This window comes from Zingiber officinale, chromosome 6B (genome assembly GCF_018446385.1).
Source record: "Zingiber officinale cultivar Zhangliang chromosome 6B, Zo_v1.1, whole genome shotgun sequence".
Lineage (NCBI taxonomy): Eukaryota > Viridiplantae > Streptophyta > Magnoliopsida > Zingiberales > Zingiberaceae > Zingiber > Zingiber officinale.
The window spans coordinates 55,965,852-55,986,647 of NC_055996.1; the positions used below are offsets into that span (position 1 = coordinate 55,965,852).

At 35.3% G+C, this 20,796-nt stretch overlaps 1 protein-coding gene across 5 annotated transcripts in view; it reads right to left on the reverse strand.

Moving 5' to 3' along the window:
• Window positions 1–5,808, reverse strand: part of LOC121992460 (F-box protein At3g58530-like) — a 30,094-nt gene extending 24,286 nt beyond the window's left edge. For 2 of the 5 annotated variants that reach the window (XM_042546850.1, XM_042546853.1), the window contains exons 1-5: window positions 5,570–5,808; window positions 3,430–3,489; window positions 3,143–3,223; window positions 198–331; window positions 43–118 (exon numbers count right to left, since the gene is read on the reverse strand). In XM_042546850.1, coding sequence (XP_042402784.1) covers window positions 43–118; window positions 198–331; window positions 3,143–3,223; window positions 3,430–3,489; window positions 5,570–5,731 — 513 coding nt within the window. In that variant the 5' untranslated portion in view covers window positions 5,732–5,808. Of the gene's footprint in view, window positions 1–42; window positions 119–197; window positions 332–3,142; window positions 3,224–3,429; window positions 3,490–3,690; window positions 3,811–5,569 lie in introns of all 5 variants that reach the window. The other 3 variants (XM_042546855.1, XM_042546851.1, XM_042546852.1) reach the window with 3 other exon arrangements.
• Between the last annotated feature and the right edge of the window lie 14,988 nt (window positions 5,809–20,796).

The following is a 20,796-nucleotide window of genomic DNA, read 5'->3' on the forward strand; positions in this document are numbered from 1 at the left end:
TTCAGCAGAGATATTGACAGAAGATCTTGGCAGTTGACTAACCTTGCAACCACTCAAGTTTAAACGTCTCAATTCCCTACAGTTCCTTACAATGTGAGTTATACCCACATTGGTCAGCCTGTGATATAAATTTGGATAAATTATAAAACAAAAGTTTGTTCTATAAACAAAGAATCACAGTTTGAGAAAATCTTCACCTGACATTCCAATAAAGATAAAACTCTCTAAGTTGTGGGCAACAACTAGTTATAGCTTCAATTCCTACATCAGAGATCTTTTGACAGCCATTCAGATTGAGGTGTTGCAAGCCTTGAAATACTTTTCCCTGGATCTCAAGGATGGAAAGAAAATGTAAAATTATTGACCATTAGGAGACATAATTTTGAATCATGTTAAAGGATGTAAAACATTAATTTAGATGAATTGAAACTCCTTTGAAAGAATGCATCCCTTCACTCTGTAGCTCAAATGTTTCATCAAGTTTTTCCATCCAGGCAGCATTGTTAGCTTGAACTCATATAGCCCTTGTAAACTTGAACATGATAGCACCAACATATAATTTCTTATTTTCTTTACTAGGAAAGAGAAAGACGCACAGAATTATTTTCATAAACTAGTGTAAACAAACTTAAGGCAAAGTAACCAAAGTGTTACAGTATTGTCCTAGCTTTTCTTGCAAAACTGCATGCATCTCAACTAAAGCCTTTCTACAGATATTTTAATTGGCTTAAGTGATACGTCAGCTGTATTGCTGCTACCTAGCATCTATGAATCAAGTTCTTTTAATGGCACTTTTCTTGCTTTAATCAACCATTGTAACTTGAGTAACTTAACCAGAATGTCCAAGATTTGCATAAATTATCTGAGAGCAACTCAATTTTCAGAGGTTACCAGAAAGCTCTTAAAAATAAAACCACGTTGAATGTAAATGCCTGAATATTTTCTCTCAAATAAAATTATAGAAAGTTTGCTGATATTGAATAATGTTACATTCGTGATAGTTGCTTATTTCTGTATATGTGAGATACCCTTCACTTCTAACTTTTAAGTTAGATGCCTGAAAAGGCCTGTTGCGATGGCACAAGAAATATGCCTTTGCCACATTTGGAGCGTTGCCAATGTGCTTCTAAAAACCAGCTTTGACAAAGCAACCCTACCACCTGTGCTTCCTCTGCTTTCAAATTCACCAAAAAGAAAGTGTTCAAAAATTTGGTTTTCGAACTGATCTCACTGTTCTCTCAAACCACTACATATAATGTAGTGTATTATGATGACAACCAACATCAGTCATTTATTTTCAAGAGTCACATGTCAATGCATTTGTGGTATTGAAGCAAGTATCACCCAGTACAGCCATTTACATTAGACCACCCAAAGTAGGTTGGCCTGCCTATTGGTCTATGAATGAACTGGTAAAATCTTGACTAGCCCTCAGTTGGCAATTTTTTTTTCAAACTACAAAGCAAGGTAGTCATTTTATTGCACTACTTGTAATCAACTTTTTTCATTACATTTTCTTATGCTTCTTTGTCTCCTAACTATTTGATCTTTATTTCTTCTTTGGCTTCACATTTCATTACTAAGACTATCTCAAACACCTGTTTTTGATTCAGAATGAAGACTATCCATGGTATAGAAGATGATATCCTTGCATTATAATGATACACAGAAGGTAAATTATCATCCTCCTAGTAAATCCACAGTTAAAAGTAGATAGGTCTTCGCTGTGAAGACATCACCTAGAGGTAGTGTGCATCTGCTGAAGCCTAGATTGGTGGCTAAGGGATAGACTCAAATTCATTGAGTTTATTATCTTGATAATTTTCCTTGAGTGATTAAAATTGCTTCAGTATGAACACTTCCTCATTATGGTAACAATATCTTAGTAGTTGCTTTAGGAGTTGGATAGAAATATTCCTTCCTTTAATGTGATCTTTTGTTGCTGAGTTGAGGAAGTGATCTTGTGCACAAAATGAAAAAAGAAAACCTCTTTCTTGTTGAGCAATCTTCTAAGGCATGTTTTGGTAAATGGAGGATTTAGCTATTCTCTTGTTTAGTTTGGAATGCTTTTAGTGTTTTACCATACCTCTCAGTCTAGGAGAGGAATAGGAAGTGCATCATTCAAACGATTTGTATAGATGATATTATCATTACTTGTAATGATTTTGCAGAAATCACGAGGCTAAAAGCGTATTTTCATCAATTGTCGAACCAAGGATTTGGTGACTTGAATTGTTTCTTTTCACAGAAATTGCTCACTGTAGGGCAGACATTTATTCTCTCACCAGAAAAAATATGCACTTGAGGAAGCTGGCAAGTTGGAAACTAAACAACAGATACTCTTAGGAATTGCAATGACAAAGAAGATTATGACAATGGGAGTTAATGAGTTATTATCTAACTCAGGAAGATCCTGTAGAATATTTAGTACATGAAACTATCTAACACTTGTTTTGTGAGGATGATCAATCAATTTCTAGAGGCTCTATATCGCAAGGCAACTTTAAGGACCCCATGCTACATTACAAATACTCTGCCACAGGTCTTATCTATCTTGATAGTGACAATCATCAAGTAGTAGGGTATATCCATGCAAATTGACTAGGGCTGCCTTGGGTAGGTGGGTTATGATGTTCACTTGGAAGGAAAACTGAGAAAGCAAAGATGAAATATAGAAATCTTTCCACATATAAGCTTAACTAGCTTGAACACTTAATAACTAGTTCTAGAATTGAATACATTTGTAATAAGTTGAGTTTATCTTTGACCAGCTTAAGGGAGTGTCAGAGACTTGATCGTAAATACATGAGGAACTAGTTGTAAATAGATAACCTAATGGTAGGCATTAACCTAACAATTTCCCCATTAACCACAAACCAATCCAAATCAACTGTGAAATTTTGGTTCAATCCTAAAGGTAATCAATTAGCTTTAGTTTAAAATTTGTTTGAGTTAGTTTTTACCAGTTCTGAGTTTGACCAATTGAACACAAAAATGAGCAGTAAAAGTATCACTTCATTTTCTGAACTAAACCATAGACCATAAAAGTCCATCAACAACTATTTCAAACTAGTTTGTAACAAAATATATTGAGAAAAAAACTTAATCACAAAAATGGTTAGTTATTTCTTTAACAAACTACCTGGCCTTTAAGTAGAATAAAATGTTCATCTTCAACTTGTGCAAATTCAAGGTTAATCTTTTTGACAAGCTGATATCGTTCCTGAATATAAAATGATTATTAGACTAGCCCCAGCAAATTTGAGCATGGAAAAAGAACATGAAGCGTTTTGACACTGAGTAAAGAATGAAACAATTTAATTTCAGAAGAGCCATAATGGATTGGGGAAAAAAATGAGAAACCAAATATTAAGATAGCAGTAATGAGCATAAAACGTGAGAAATTATTCCACATAAGAGAAGACAGACCAATAAGAGTGCAGATCTTAGCCGTTCTCCTGCTTTACTCATCTCATGCAGATCAAGAGCCTAAAAGAAGATTTTATTGGAAAATCATTCAGCAGCCAAAGAACTTCAAATTTAGTGTAGAAAATTTGTAATCAGGCAGATCTATATGAAACTTTCTAAATATATGTGAGGGCATGTATCCTTTCAAATGAATGAAAAATAACCTAGACATGTATTTTGAAAATTCATAAGGGAATTTGGTTGGTGAAATCTGATTATTACCTCGAATTGCCCCCATGTAGGCCAAAAGATATCCAATATGATTCAATAGAAATTCAACTAATGATTTCAAAATTGGACCAGAGATCTAGCGTGCAAGACTATTGGTAGAACTAGTCGAACCTATTAACACATAAATGAAGTCATAAATATTTAACAAGCACATCATCAACATATAACAGCTAATAACAACGTTTTCAAAATAAGATCTGAGATAAAATTGCGACAGTTACTCATATGATGGTTTAATCTGTTGAACTAGTTGACCCAAAAAAGATATAAATATAATTTACATTTTCATAGAGTATAAAATATATTTATATAAATCAACAGAATTATTAAAAATTATGATAAAAAAGAGCAACTTGGTGCACAGCTCCGCCAATGCGGGGTATTAAAAACTATGATAATTAAGAAAAAAATAATATATAAAATAAAACCTTACATATTGTATATTACAGCTTACATATATGATGTATGTTTTGGCTCCATAACTTTTTTATAGAAAAAATTACCTATTTCTGATTATTATTTTTTTTTTGGTTTTTTTCTTGTTTCTAGGTTCATATATAAAACCAAACCAGATTGGATTATGGTTCCTGGTTTAACCAGTTTACAGACATATGGTCCGATTTTGGGGGAAAACTGAATGCAACAGGCTCTCACCTCTGAGATTTAGATTTTTCATAATGAAAAAGGTAGAAAAAGTGCAACCTTGAAACTCTTCTTTGATGTTCAGAATGTTGGACTCTCGTCCAGAAAAAAAAAATGAACATGAGAGATGCACCAGGGTTGACTGTTGGACTCCACCTTTAAAGAAGCAACTAATCATATATTCATAATTTAGGAGATGTCAAGCAAAGGCAGCCACATAATCCAGAGCTAGAGAAAAGTCTACCAACAGACACTACTACCTAGAGAAGAAAGATAGATTGCAAGGACATAGCTATGTCACAATGTGTTTCCTGCAAGATGATTGTGAATGCTTGAATAAGGCATTTGAAAAGTAACTGATGAATGGGAGCCTTTGTAAAATAAATTGATACAACAAGTGTGTCAACATTCATCAAACAATCAACAAAGATGACACATGAGATCATGAAAGTGGATCAAAAGATGCAATTATGGAGGATGCACATATATGATGATGAACAGTAACCAAACCATGGATTAATGGATGTTTGCATATTGTCCTTTATTCATAGTTTCATTTTAGATATTATATTAAAAAAAGAAGAGGAGTAGTGATTTAAGTATTCAACAAATGATAAGATCCCAAGTATGTAAACTTTTAAACTTAAGGCTGCACAGTGCACACTAATATCTAACTAGAGATAATTCCATACACGTGGTTAAATACATAACTGCAACCTACTACATGGTAGAAGTAAATGCGCAGTCAACCCTAAATTAGAGAAGTTCAAAGATACTATCAAACAAAGAATTTAGCAGTGCACATTGATTGAAATTATAATGCAACAAGATCCAACACAGAAGTGCAATGAAAGGCATTTGCCCTTTAATGGAAGAACAGATAGATTCTCCCACTATTCGGAAGTCTAATCATATTTAATTTTAAACAGATTGTTCATTAGTAGGTAAATGAGTTTAACAGGCCGCGTAATGGCATTCGATGCTCGCCAAGCTTGTAAGTCGTAACTTTACTTCGTTTAAGAAAAATTGAGTAAACCTAATTCATCAGGAACATGCATATCATTAAGATCCAAAAATAGGATACATTTTGAATAGTCATACATTGCAAGAGAAACATCGACCTAGCTATCACGAACAATTGAACATTATAATCAAGAATAACCGAGTGGAAACAGGATCCGGGAAAGGAAAAGTGAGTAAGGGAAAAGAAAAGGATCCGCTGGTTTACCTCCCAAATCGTGGAAACAGATAGGAGAGCGCGGTAGCACCATGGACTGACCAACAAGAGCGAGTAGACGTCCCTCTGGGCCAACATCGGACTTACGATCGTCATCACCATCGGCACCGTCTCTCGCTCCCAACTACGACTGCTCTCGCCCGTGCCGGCCATGTCAAGTCCGGCCGCGTACTTCGATCTCTCTGTAGAAGTGCTGCCTCGAGGTCAAGACTCAAGAAGAAAAGAGCGAAGCTTCTTGTAAATTTTACAAAGTGATTTAAAAAGTTAGGAAAATGCATATTTAGTATTTGCATAAAAAATTAGAAAATTACTAAATTATTTTTTAGATTAAAAAAAAAGACAAAACACTGATTCAAGTGACTTGAACAGATAACACCTTAATCTATTTTTTTCATCTTAAAAATACCTTTATTCTAATATTATTAAAATATATTTATTTAAAATAATAAACATATAATAATTTTAAATAATTTAATAAAATTACTTATAAGTATTTTTTTTTAAATTACTATTTATATAAGAGTTTTTATTCAAAATTATTATAATAATATTAGAGTGAACTTTTCATAGTGGGTGATTTTACTTTAAGTTCATTAGTTTTGGCCAATCTTATGTTATAAAATATGATATTATTCATTTTAAATGATTCAGTATTATAAATTTTATAATTAAATATAGATAGATAAATTATATGAGCTATTTTTTCTAGCGCAATGATCCTTACTAGAAAAATTATACATCTAAAGAGATATTTTACCCGATAAAAATTAATCTCAAATTTTATTAAAACAAATATTCATGTAGACCAACGAATGAATGGACTTAAAATAAATCAAAATTAATAAAATCAATTTTTTAATAAATCAAAGGTCATTAAAATTAATCAATTATATATATATATATATATATATATATATATATATATATATATATATAATTGATTAATTCTTTCTATATCAGAATAATTGAATTTTTCTTACTCGTCGAGTGATGTCATCCAATTATCATTAATCAATTGATATTAGACATCAAATCAGATTGAGTTACCTTCGATTTAGATATATATTTTTTAAAAAAATAAAATTTCAAATTTATTGAAGTAAATTGCTTAATTCCATTAGTTTGATTAACCGATCTTTTAGTCACGTGAAAAAAATAGTAAAAAGTAGTTTGGTACAACAGTAGAATGTCTTTTCAATTTCTCATATAAAGGATTAAATTTCAGTTTCGGTAAATTAATGGATGAATTTTTTTAAATAAACAGTTGACCCAAGAACATTGATCAATCGATCGTCCGATATAAATGCTTCCTAATTTACTTTACTAATTGATAGAAAACTTTTATAGGATCTTATCAATAATTCTAAGATTAATCAATGGAAATTGAATACATAATAGCCAATTAAAACATTGTTATAGTGTGTTATGATTAATTTCTTTTATAGAAGTGATAATAATGATTATTAAGATAAATGGAATATATAAAAATAATATTATGAATCAAATTTTTAAAAACAAAAGTAATTGTGATAATTTAAAAAATAACTTGAGGGTTTAGGGTTTAGGGTAATTGTGAATCAAATAATGTTTTCTATTTTCATTTTCTGGAAAACGCGCATTTTCTAGAAAACAGAAAATGACTTTTTGTCATTTTCTGTTTTACTAGAAAACGACTAGGTATAATTCGATCTTTGAATTATTTGTGTTTGGTTAGATAACCTGGAAGACACATTAGAATACATGACTTGTACAGACATAGAATGAACTGAATTAACTGTATATCATTGTTAACTTGACTAGTCTGTAGAGGATTGATGTATTTTATTTCATGGGAACTTTGACCATGGACTGTATGTACTTGGTAGTATAACTTAGAAGATACATTTGAACAAGATGACCCCCACTGATGTGGAAAAGTGTAGAGCTAGCTGCTTAACACTTATGGAAATACAACCGTTGCATGGGTGTATAACTAGGAGATGTACAATCTTATATATGACTTGTACTGATGCAGAAAAGATGAAGTTAGTTGTGTATCCTTTATGTGACTAGACACCACATGAAGGAAGATGCAGAAGACGGTTTTTGAGAATAGGGTGAGGGTCAGTCGACTCGTCTAATGCTGTTCCATAAGAGATCCTGACTCATGGATAGATCGAATATGGTTCGATATCCTTGATGATCCCTAGAGATATACAATCCACAATTATGTGGAGATAGGGTGTTAGTTGATTAACACCTATAAAATCGAGCTAATACTAAGTGGAAATATCAGATGATGATCTTTGAGGGGTAGAGTGTCGATTGACCGTTCTTTCAACCATCTATTTAGTGATGGTGCTCCTCTACCCTTGTATGCATAGCTCACCACTAGAGGTTACTGAATCTCAGGTGAAGCAATCATAATATAGTGGGTGACAAGATAATGGTTGGTCGACTTGGCTAACATTGTCTCCATCGAGTAACTCAAGACCTTGACCACATGATTATTTACTCAATGTCTTGAAGTTTATATCTTAGATCAGAGAGTTTGACCTTTTATTGATATTTGTTGAGGGACATTTATAGGCACGATTAAGAGAGTTATGGAGATACTCTCTTAATGGGTAGACTCTCAATTAGAAGGTTAAGTCACCCTTTAGACTTTGGATTGTCATTTCTTTATTGTGGATATTTAAATATCTAAAAGAATGAGATTTGACATAATCTTTGGATATTTTTGGATAAGATTAGTAGAGTTTTATACTCATATCTCATAGATTGACCGTATCTCTACCATTTGGAGAGTTGTTAATTATCGAACAAGAAGTCAAGAGATATTCCTTGGACTTCAGTAGTTATATATCATTGGTTGGATGGTGATATATTTTTACATCTTATAGTACCCCATGATGAAAGAGGGTCACTAAAAGTTAGATTTGTGAGGACATGACTAGTTTGTCTCACTAAAGATATATGATAATAATTTTTCCACTGGATATAATCCCTGTAGTGGTGCAATATATACGTGTAATGTTGAACCATGGTAGATATATTTCAGTTCATTGGCAGTGGGTGCTAAAGGTTGGGTGACTTTCTTTTACTTTATCATTGTTCAAGAGACTATCAAGGTTGATGCTGAGGATGCTTTAGGATTGGTGGATATTATGAGAACAGTTGTGTGATATGTTATCTTTTGATGATCTTTGGTAGATATTTGACTTGATAATTTATTATTTGGTATTTGTTGTTGATAGTGATATGAGGAGTGGCATGTCTGTGATATTTATGGATTTGGTGATTAGTAGTTGATGACCAGATTACAGACTCGTTATCGGTGATCTTACGATTGAGTGTGCCTATTGTGCGGATATTATGAGTCCTTAGTATTGCCATTTGCCATAGATATTTTCATGGATTCGATGAATATGGTATTCCTAGGGAATATGTATTAAATTGGTAATTATCTTCATTGGTAATATTGTGATATATTTCGAATCTGAGGTGGACTACGAACAATATCTTCGCATACTTGTGGAGATGCTTCGACGAGAGCATCTTTATGCGAAGTTTAGTAAATGCATATGTTGAGCTATCTTCTGTGGGATTTCTGAGGATGCATTGTCTTTAGCAAGGGTATATCAGTGGATTCATAGAAGATAGAAGCTGTTACTAGTTGGAAGTAGTCAAAGTTTATATAGGAAACTCACAACTTCCTTGGTCTAACTAGATATTACCATAGATTGGTTGAGGGTTTCTCCAGCATTATTATGTCATTGACTGGACTATCTAGGAAAGAAATGAAATTTTCTTGGACAGAGGCTGGTGAGACAAGTTTTAGAAGCTGAAACGAAAAGATGATTACTGCACTCGTCTTAGTTTTACCTTATAGTGTAGACAGATTTGTATTATACACAGCTGTATCGTACTAGAGGTTAGGTGCAATACTGATGTAGCATGAGCGGGTAGTGTCTCATGTCTCTTGTTAGTTGAAAGATCATGGGAAAAATTATCCAGTTCATGATTTGGAGTTAGCTACCCTCTAGGGAAAGCTAGTGTGCCTCCAGTAGGAAATCTTGAGGAGTTCTGACTTGTCACCAGGTTTTGATTACAGGATTGATATAGAGTTTCATGAGTTGGGATTGGTAGAGTAGAGACAGACAGAGCGAGAGACTCTGGAGTCCATTGTTACGTAGTCACCTATTGTTGAGAAGATTTAAAGGGATCAAGCTAGTGATCAACATTTTCGGTTTATAGGTGGTAGAGTAGTCTCAAGACTATAAACAGAATTCTTGTGTGATGAGAACGAGATTCTTTATTTTTGTAGGGGATTATGTGTGCTCCTGAGTCACATCTTGCCTGGGAGAAGTTACTTCAGGAAGCACACCGATCCAGATTTGTAAAACATTTGGGTGATACCTGAATGTATAGAGACTTGGAGCGTCCCTATTGGAGGAACGACATGAAGAAAGATATCACGAAGTTTATAGCTGGATGTCTAATATGTCAACAAGAGGAGGGTAAACATCGGAGACCAGCATGTTTGTTTCAGTAGATATGTATACTAGAATGGAAATGAGAGCATGATATGATGGACTTTGTTGTGGAATTACCCAGGTCTCGAAGAGGATATGATACGATTTGGATAATCGTTGATTGGTTGGCTAATTTGCTTCCTTTCTATTGATTTATAGGTTAGATTCTTTGGATTAATTAGCAGGATTATACTATAGAGAGATTACCAGACCTTATGGTATATCCCTAAGTATTGTATCAGATGGATATTCACAACTTACATCATGGTTTTGGTAGAGTTTACAGCAGGTCATGATCATAGAGCTCTATTTTAGTACAACTTTCCATCTTGAGACTAATGGATGGTCTGAGCCCACTATTCAGATGTTAGGGGATCTATTGATAGTGTGTTATATGGATTTCAGAGGTAGTTGTGAAGACCATTTATATTTAGTAGATTTTACCCACAGTTGGCTAGGTAGCAGTGTGAGAGTAGCGGAAGCAGGGTGAGCTCATAACCCCACAGAGTCATCCTTTACGGTTGGAGATTTATTCATAATACTGGGATGGAGTGGTATATGAGTATGTTGCTTGGTTGTTACCCTTGGATGAGGATCCCTGAGTTGAGCAGTAAATTTGAGGATAAAATTTTTATTAGTGGGGGAGAATGTGAAATACGACAAATTCAATAATAAGTGTTATTGGAGTAATAACCTTATTAGATTTTTAGGGATGTTTTAGAAATTTTCGGGAATTAAATGGAGTCTGTATGACATATTTAAGGGGATGAATCAATTGGGTTTAGAGGAATCTTGTTTAGAATAACTATTAAGTGAGAGTTAATTGAGGAATTAACTTAGGGTTTAATAAATTAAACCCTATGTATATAAGTTATATTACGTGCCCTAAATTATTTGCCAAAGCTTCCTCCTTCTCCCTTCCTTTCTTGCGTTGATTCCCCTCGCCCTCTCCCTTCTCTCCGTCTTGCCTCCGAACACCACGAGCTAATGCAAGGTCGTCCCCACCCTGACGCCATTGATCTCCACGGCCACCAGCATCAGATGTGGCCACGATGGGGGAGGAGGCCAACCCCTTAGCCGATCCTCTTCTCCTCACTCGATGTTGTCGTCTCCTTCATGTGAGGCCAGATCTGTGATGTCGTGGCTGTTTCCATCGTGAGGATTGAGTTGTCGGGCTCCCCTCAGTCTTGATGCATCACCGTCGCCCAATCATCCCGAATTTCACTCTTGAGAGCTGCTGCCTTTGTCGTCGCCACCACCTGATTGCATCATTACTGCTCGACCCAACCACCTACGGTGTGAGAGCCACTGTCATCCACTGTTCTTTAGGGCCGCTTTGCCTTTCACTCGATCGCCACCCACACAACCCTATTGCTGGGTGTTGTCATCGTCGGAAGGGAGGATCATCACCTACCCTCCTTCGTGTGTGAGAACTCTAGCTGAGTAGCTTATGATGCCATCCGTGGAGCTATCGCTGGTGAATCCCTAATCCCTTACTACTGACCCATAGTTCCTTTCGCCAGATTTGAATTGCAACCACTTGTTGAGTGGGAGCCGCTGATCTCCATGAGTCATTGCTAGAGCAGTGAACATCCACTGGAGAAGAAGAGGGAGCCATGGGTAACAAATCCCTTAACCTAAGCTTTGTTGATCTATGATTAGTGTTGATTCAGGGTTATTTGATTTGGAGGGCAGCACTTTTACCTAGCTCCGATCATCGCTGTGACACCATCCTTTCATCGAATTTGAGAGGAGAGCTCTACTTCTATTCTTATTGCAATTGGATTTCTTCATCAAGTAGTGAATCAGATTTGGGTAAGTTATGGAGGTAATTTCATATATGAACTAGATTTGATTCTAGTTGTGGAATTGATATGGTGTCCTAATTCTATTTGGTTGTGATCTGATGCTTGAGTGAATTTGGGTTTGTGATTGATTATCATGTGGATCGATTGTTATAAAGATGAACGTTTTTGGTTGAATGGAGGATTGATTCATTGCTGCAATTGGATGAGTTTTTGATTGATTGTGGGTTGGATTAATTGAAACAGATGAATTATGTAGGGTTGATTCATGATGTTTAGTAGATGGTATAATAGACCGCAGAAATTGATTAAGTTATATTTGATGGATTAATGGATTTTAGATTACGATTGGAAAGATTAAAGGATTCATGGATGATTTGATTAGAGTTTTCCCTAATTAGTTTGGGTTGAGATTTAGCTAGTTGTTGCATATGTAATTAGCTAAATTATATATCATGTGATTTGCAAGACTTTGATTCGAGACATGTGTCTCGTCATGAAATTGGTTTATCATGATCGACAGATAAAGACGAGTACTTCCTACTTTGTCTCTTTAGTACTTTGACCATAGTGCATGAGCTTTATATTCGGATAGTTGTTGTATTTACCTTGACTTCACTCATATTTTTTCTGTGCTTGATACTTATCCACTCGATCTTTGAGATAATCTACTTGATATCTATACAGTCTCATGTTACTATTCATAATATTTAGCAGATAATAGATACCATGCTTACTTACTTTGATTTCTGTTTATTCATATACCTTGTTGAGAATGCTGGCTTCATGTAGCATACCTAATTTCTGTTTATATGTGATGACTGTTGCATCTTGCACATTATATCATTGCATTCATGCCGACGACAATGTCTCCCTTGTGGTTGAGAGGGTCGTTGGCCAGAGCCGCATGCTCGACCACTCATGGGTAGTGGTAGCTGGAGTTGTGAGCAACAGGGACCCCCTTCGCTATGTAACTATATAGCCAATCACCACCTGCCCACTTGCTCACTCGAGAGTAGTGACGGCCTTTGAGTGTTATATAGTTGTCATCAATCCGACCTCTCAACCATACAGGAGTCGTAGTGCAGAGGGGTGGGCGGGATGACCATCTGTGCATACACTGTTATTATTATACCTATTGATGCTGTTGATTGCTTATTTATGTAGTTGTTTTATTATATTCATATGATATGCTTACATACGTTGAGTTATATACCTATTGCATGTGCTTAGACATTGGCTTTCTTGTTAGTAGTATGTATATACCTTGCAAGTTACCCTTTAGATATGAGCAGTACTATAACAAATCTGTACTACTCATGACATCCTATTACTAGCCTAGGATATAATTTCAAGTATGGACATTTACTATGATATCATTGTAGTATTTGCTAAATAAATCAATAAATAATTTTAATTTTAAATATAATTTATTTAATTTAATAAACTCAAAATCATTCATTCTGATTTGATTTGAAATTTATTAATTTAACTTAATCAATTTAACTTTACAAATCTAATTAACCCAAAATTCAAACTAATTCAACTTTAATTCTCAACTTAATCAACTTAATTAATTCATAAATTATCTAATTTATTACAAAAATTAATTAAAGTTGATTCAATCCAAGTTTAAATGATCTTCATAATTTCATCTAATCTAATTTAACTTAAAATTAACATTAATTAATTCAAAATTAATCAATTGATTATTATGTTACTTTAATTAATCTGATCAACAACTTAAACTAATCATCTTAATCAATTATTTAATTATTTTATTTTCAAATTATTTTGAATTTACTTAATAAATTATTTTAATAATTATTAATCCTAAATTAATTGATAAATCTAAATAATAATTAATCAATTTTAATCAATTCGAAACTAACCTTAATTAAATTTAACTTAAATAATTCAATAATTAAATTTAAGTTAATCTAGAAAAAAATAATCATTAATTAACTTAATCAAACTTAATTTTAAATTAATCCTTAATTAAATTAACTTTAAACTTTAACGGTAAATTAAACTTTAATGATTAATTAAGTATTAACTTAATCTTATTATCAAAATAATTTGAATTATCTCACACAACTATAGGTTTATTTGGTTTGATAATTTAGAAATGGTGAAATGAATTAAGTAAATTAAAAATAATTCCAAAACTTTGGTCTAATCTATGTTTATCATTTTCCGTTTGAATTTTATGTTATTATTTAATTAAGGGGAGCATCAACATCATTTTTTTGAATCAATTTTAAAACCAACCTTTCCTAAAATTTTTCAAAATTCATATTTTCAAAACTTATTAGTTCAAAATTTCTTTTAGACTTATGGATTTTCAAAATATATTTCAAAATTCTCTTTACAAAACATTTCAAAAATTATACACATATGTATTTCCTTAAAAAATATATATGTTCTTAATTAGAAAATTTTGCATAAACTTTTTAAAACTTAATTTTTGCATCAAAGTTTCATCTTCAAAAATTTTGACTTAGATTTTTTTAAAAAATTTCTAAAGACTAATTTCAAAACTTAGTTCATTATTTTCTCTTAGAAAATTTTCTAAATTCAAAAGTTTTTCTTAGAAATTTTTTTTGACAAATCTTAAAATTTATACTTTCTTAAAATTTTTTCTAAACTTATAACCTTATTCATGAAAATTTTCAAGTTGTTCTCCAAAAAACAATCATTTTTAAAATTTATCTTAATTCTTTTAAGATAATTAAAAACTTAGAAATTTTGTGAGAAATTTTTTAAACTACACTTTTTTGTACAACATTTTTCCTAGAAAATTTTCAAAATCATGAATTCTAACTTATACTTAGGAAACCTTGGTTACAAAATATTTCAAAGAAATTTTACTCCAAATCTTAGTTTTCCCTTGAAAATTTTCAGATTTGGTGTTTATTGATACCCTAGTTTTTTTTATGGGTGTCAAAGGGGAGAGATGCTATGATATAATTCAAGGAGAGTTATTGAACTCAGGGGGAGAGTTAAGAAAAAATGTTTGTTTACTTAACTTTACATATTTTAAATTTAACTATGAACCTTGGTTGCCAAATATCAAAAAGGAAGAGATTGTTGATGTAGGGAACTTAAATTTTGATGTTATCAAAGGTTCAAGCTAAGTCTTATTGTAATATAATAAATTGACTAAATGTGCAAGATGTTTACTCAACTAGGAAAATCTCTAGTCACGGCTAGGCAGGAAAGTCTTAGGAGATCGTGAAAGATAGGCAGGAAGTCCAGGTGGGTCAAGGATTTGACACATGGTAGTTGGACTCGATAGATCTAGAAGACCCGATATCGAGGGGAAACCCTAATGATCTGATCCAATGTTAAGCTAAAGTCTAAACATGTCTGAATGACTCGATGTTTGGCAGGCAGGTTGAGGTAAGTAGTTGGAGTGGAGCGACGGGGAGGTCATGTCCTGAGAAGGGACAAACTCTAGGTTGCTGATCCAACTGAAGAAACCAACAGAAGTTTCTAAGTTGAGATCAAGACAGTCCTAACTATCATACTCATGTATACTTAATATCTATTATCTAACTCTATTTTACAGAATCAGTATATATTATCTAACTCTGTGTTACAGGATTATATAACCCGTTAAACTTCAAAGGGTCATAACTTTTGATTCAGAACTCAGAATCAGGCTTTGTCACCAACCACACGTGCACATCCCAGAGATCTTCATTTGACCAAGGGTTCAGTTGACTAAACAGGAGGTTCAATTAACTGATTAGGTCATTTTATCAATCGATTAAATGGAGGTTTGGTTGACTAAACAAGAAAGAATGGAAAAATAGATAAAGCTTGCAAACATGGTATTACAGCGTGATCGGTCGATCGAACTCAAGGATCAGTTGACTAAACATTAAATGACATTAATGACATGAAGATTGGATCTCGGCAAAGAAGGAAGGATGGTTGATCAATGGACTGATAGGGTGATCGATCGACCACATTGATTAGTCGATCAAACATCTTTTCGGTCGACCGAACATGACTTATAAAAGGACCTCGAAATCTGCATTGAAAATAACAACTTTGTGAAACTTCTGATCTTCTTCCTCCCTATTCATGCTTCTACTGATCTACACTTCTATGTGCAACGACAACAAACAAGCTCCAACAATCTTCATATCAAATATTATTTGTCGATAAATTTAAGTCTAGCTTGCATAATTTCTTATAAAACTCTTGTATGAATTACCTTTTCTTTGAAGGTTTTGGAAAGGAGATTTTTAGTAGATTACCTAATGGTGCGATCAAAGATTGCGGGTCGTGGAGTAGAAGTCAACATAGGCTCCAAACCAAGTAACCAATCGAGTCACTTGTATTGCTTTTACTATTCTATTCCGCTGCTTACTTTGATAAATGAAAAGATTGTTAACAAGCAATATTCAACCCCCCTTTCTATCGTGTTTTAGATCCTTTAGAGTTACCTAGGAAGATGGTTAGGATTAAGAGCTCTAGGGGGAGCTCAAAGAGTCAAATTGGGACCCATGGTCAATGTATCTCAAGTGGACCTTACTTGAGATTCGAGATGAGTCATCAAATGTGCAAAAATGGTTTAGAGATGGACTTGAGTCTCTAATCGAGTTGGTTGGCACAATTGAGTTGAGTTTCATCCATGAAAATATGAAATGAGATTCATATTGCATGAAAATTGGTTTAGATGTATAGATGTTATATAAACTAATGCTAGGGATGCATTATGGTTTAGTATGGGCAGATATATTAAGAGAAAGCCAAAATTAAAAAAAAATGATAATCCCAGTTAGCTTCATTGACTATCCCTGGGGTGACCAGCTTGGTCCTACGGAAGTTTTCCATCGGCCACCAGGGTAAATCGAGAAGCGCACGCGGTGGCCAGTCCAGAAACCCAACATCCTTTGATTACACCCCCCCTCCCATTTAGAGAAATTTTGTTTGCAAATATGCTGTAGCTGGGGTTCGAACCGTGGGTCCCTGGGTGACAATCTGGATGTCCTACTGTGGCACCATGACCTCGGGGACAAGAAAAAGCCAAAACTAGGACTTTAGGTTAAGGTTTAATTAAACAATTTAGATAATTTTGGATTTTATATCAATCTTTGGATCTGTGATAGATATATTTTTAAATATATTTTTCTAAGTAGACACGGGTAAAAGTAAAATAAACATCTCCATAAAATTTGGAAATTTTTAAAGGTCTGTGGAATTTCTAGTATATTTCTAAAATTGGGTTCAAAAATATATTTTGGGCTAAAATTTATACCAATCGACTAGTGATATTGTTCATCAAACACAGAATAGTTCTATGAGTTTGTTTAAATTAGAGCAGTCGACTAGGGACTATGGCAGTCAATTGATACATTTTGAAACTATTTTTAATAATAGGAAATGACTAAAAAGATGATATACATGTATATAATTTTATGAGGGAATAATACATGATAATTATGATCATTAGAGGTTAAAGAGTCTAATAATTAGGATATTGTTAGATCTCTTTTTTTATGTATGGTAAAGGGGGAGAAGTTTATGTTTAAGTGGGAAATCTTAATACCTTTGTAAGAAATTCTAGCTCAAAGGGGAGCTTAGGTGAAGAGGGAGCCTAGGATTAGATTCCATAATATATACATGAATAGATTGCATATTTATTTACATGTTATTACATTATATGTTTTCCTTACTTAAATGGGTTGTTAAACATCAAAAATGGGGGATTGTTGGAGCAATCAGTGCGACCATAGATTTTGATATTTGGGCAAAGGTTTAAGTTAGGTTATTTATTGTATTTGATATGCACTATTAAGTGTGCAGGTGGCAGGTACATGAAGAAAAGTCCAAGTGTGATCTTAGCAAAGGAAAAGTCCAAGTGTGATTTTAGTAATGTAAGTTCAAGTGTGACTTAGCAAGGATGAAGTCTCAGAGTGAGGAGCTCTTAGCAAGGATGAAGTCCTGGAGAGAGGATCTCTTGGCAATGTTGAAGTCCTAGAGGTGAGGAGCCTCTTGGTAATGGAAGACTCGACAACAAGGATAAGGCCAAAGCAAGCTCTTAAAGACAAAGTGTGAAGGATGGGGAAGCATCTGAAGGGCGCAAGGCTGATGAAGGAGGATAGAATGCAAGGTCAAGTTGAGCTGGTGAGGATGAGTGCTGAGTGATTGTACTCAGGGTAAAAATCCTACTATTAAAGTTGACCAATCGACTGATATATGTTCCAATAGACTGGTGGTTGAAAAATAGAAAGTGTGAGCTTTTGTTCCTCAACCTCGGGTGACTAGTCGACTGGTATGTTCATCAGTCGACTGGTCCCAGTTGACTGTTCAATTGATTCGAAAGAACAAAATGTTTCTATTCTCTCAACCGAAGTAGATCAGTCGATTGGTGTCTTAGTCTGTCGACTAGTATCGATCCGTTGGAGTGTAACAGTCTATTTTCCATAGAGGTCAGTTAACTGGTGACTTTACCTGTTAACTGGTAGAGGGAAAATAGCTTGGATATTTCCCCCCAAGCTTTATATAATGGAGTTTGGTATGGATGATTTGGGTGATAAAATTAGAGGGTGTTAACCCCTAATTAGAGTCTCCAATCAATCGTGATCCAAGTGTGCATGATTGAGTTTGTGGCAAGGTTTCTCCATCGAGAAGGAGCCATCCATTAGCCAGAGTTTGCCAAGGATTGATCCACTGAAGGATCACAAGGATTGTCTACCTTACGGGCACGTCATGGAGTAGGAGCATCATCTCCGAACCACGTTAAACAAAATATGTTAGAGTTTGTTTGTTTTCTTTCTTGTTTTTGGCTTTTGTATTCATATTAATTTTGTATTTTTGTTGTGCACTAACAAATACGTAGGAAGCTAATGTTGGTGCAATATCCCACAGGTCAAGGGTGACCTGGTTAACCAAGCTGAGCCTTGGTTAGGGTTTAGATGTTTGACAATAAGATATTGATCGAAGAAGAGTCAAGTAGGTCAAGGTTGACCGGATACTTGACTGGGAAGTCCTAACTGGCATGTTAGGCAGAAGAAAGTCCTAGTGAGTGAAGCTAGGCAGAAGGAAATCCTGGTGAGTGAAGCCAGGTGAAAGTCCTAGTGAGTGAAGCTAGGCAGGAGGAAATCCTGGTGAGTGAAGCCAGGTGAAAGTCCTAGTGAGTGAAGCTAGGCAGAATGAAAACCCTAGTGAGTAAAGCTAGGTGAAAGTCCTGGTGAGTGAAGCCAGGCAAGGAAGGAAATCCAGATGGATCAAGGATGATCGGACATCTGGTGTTGGGAAGTCCAAGTAGGTCAAAGGGATTGACCGGATACTTGGCAAGAGGAAGTCCAGATGGGTCAAGGTTGACCAGACATCTGGTGGAAGTCCAAGTAGGTCAATGGAGTGACCGATACTTGGCACGGCGAGAAAAGTCCAAGTGGGTCAAAGGATTGACCGGACACTTGGTGGAGAAGTCCCAGCAGGTCAAGGGTGACCGGATGCGAGGCATAAGGATGTACCAACAGGTCAAGGTTGACCGGATGTTGGTTGAGGAACCCTATGACTCGAGTTTTGGAGTTTGGGTTGCTGGATCGATCCGGGTAAGTAAGTTAGTAGGCCTGGATCGATCAGGGTGATCACTTCAGGATATCGATGTGAGGATCGATCGAGGTCGCGCGATAAGCGCCGGATCGATCCGTGGATCGATCCAGCGCTTTCGAGCAGAAGCTCGGATCGATCCGTGATCGATCCAGCCTCCCGATCGATTCGGAACATTTGAATCGATCGGGATCCGACCGTCGGGTTTAAAGCCGCAGGCGAGCGTGGTCTTCGGCATCTCTTCACGAGTTCTTCTCAGATTCATTCCAGCTCCTCCACAGCTCTCTACAAGCACGTGATCGCCAGTTCTTGAAGGTTCTTGGAGGCTTTCCAAGTCAAGAGGCGGATCTATTGCAAGAGGAAGAAGTTAGGGTTAGGGTTTTTACTGCACATCTTGTAAGCTTTTGCTTAACTTGTATTTCCCTTTCTTCTTCTTGTATTGAGAGTGTTGTAGGGCTTCTCCGCCCTCGGTAGTTACCGAAAAGGAGTGTTTCATAGTGGAGGGTGTGTGCGTGGTGTGGATCCTTGGATTAGTCACCTCCTTTGGAGGTGGATACCAAGTAAAATCCTAGTGTTAGCGTGGTTGTATTTGTTTCTGTATTTTCCGCTGCACATCCAAGAAGAAACAAGCAACGCCAAGCAACGAAGCGCACCGAGCGAACGCGACGAGCTATTCACCCCCCCTCTAGCTACTTTTGGTCCTAACAAGTGGTATCAGAGCAAGGCCGCTCTTCACCGGAATCATCGCCGGAAGGGGCAAAGAGCTAGAGGGTGAAGAAGTTGGAGCAAATTCTTCAAGTTCAAGACTTTATCAAGCTCAACTTCAAGATGCAATTCCAAGATGGACTTGGATTTGACACAAGGGTGGCTCCACCTTACACTTCCACAAGTTTTGATTCTTGGAGATCAAGAATCGAAAACTTTCTTATGATGGAGATAGAGCAATGGTTTGCTCTAATGGAAGGCTTCAAAGCTCCAACGAACTCCAAGGGCAAGCTTCTAAAGAAAAGCAGATGGAGCTCGGAGCAAATTCAAAGGGGCGAGGCAAATGACAAAGTGACCAAGCTTTTGGTCAACTTATTGCCTAGCCACATCTTGGCTCAAGTTGGAGAATTCGAAGATGCCAAGGAGCTTTGGAGCAAATTGGCCAAGCTTCATGAAGAGATCCCTCCACTGTAGATCAAGAAAAATCCAGAGAGGGTGACTCTTTGGAGCAAGACCAAGAGGAGGATTCCGAGGTTGAGAGATGCTCAACCTCAGAAGAAGAGGAAATCCAAGAAGCTTCATCCTCAAGGGAATGCAACGAAGGGAACAAGGAGGAGCATAC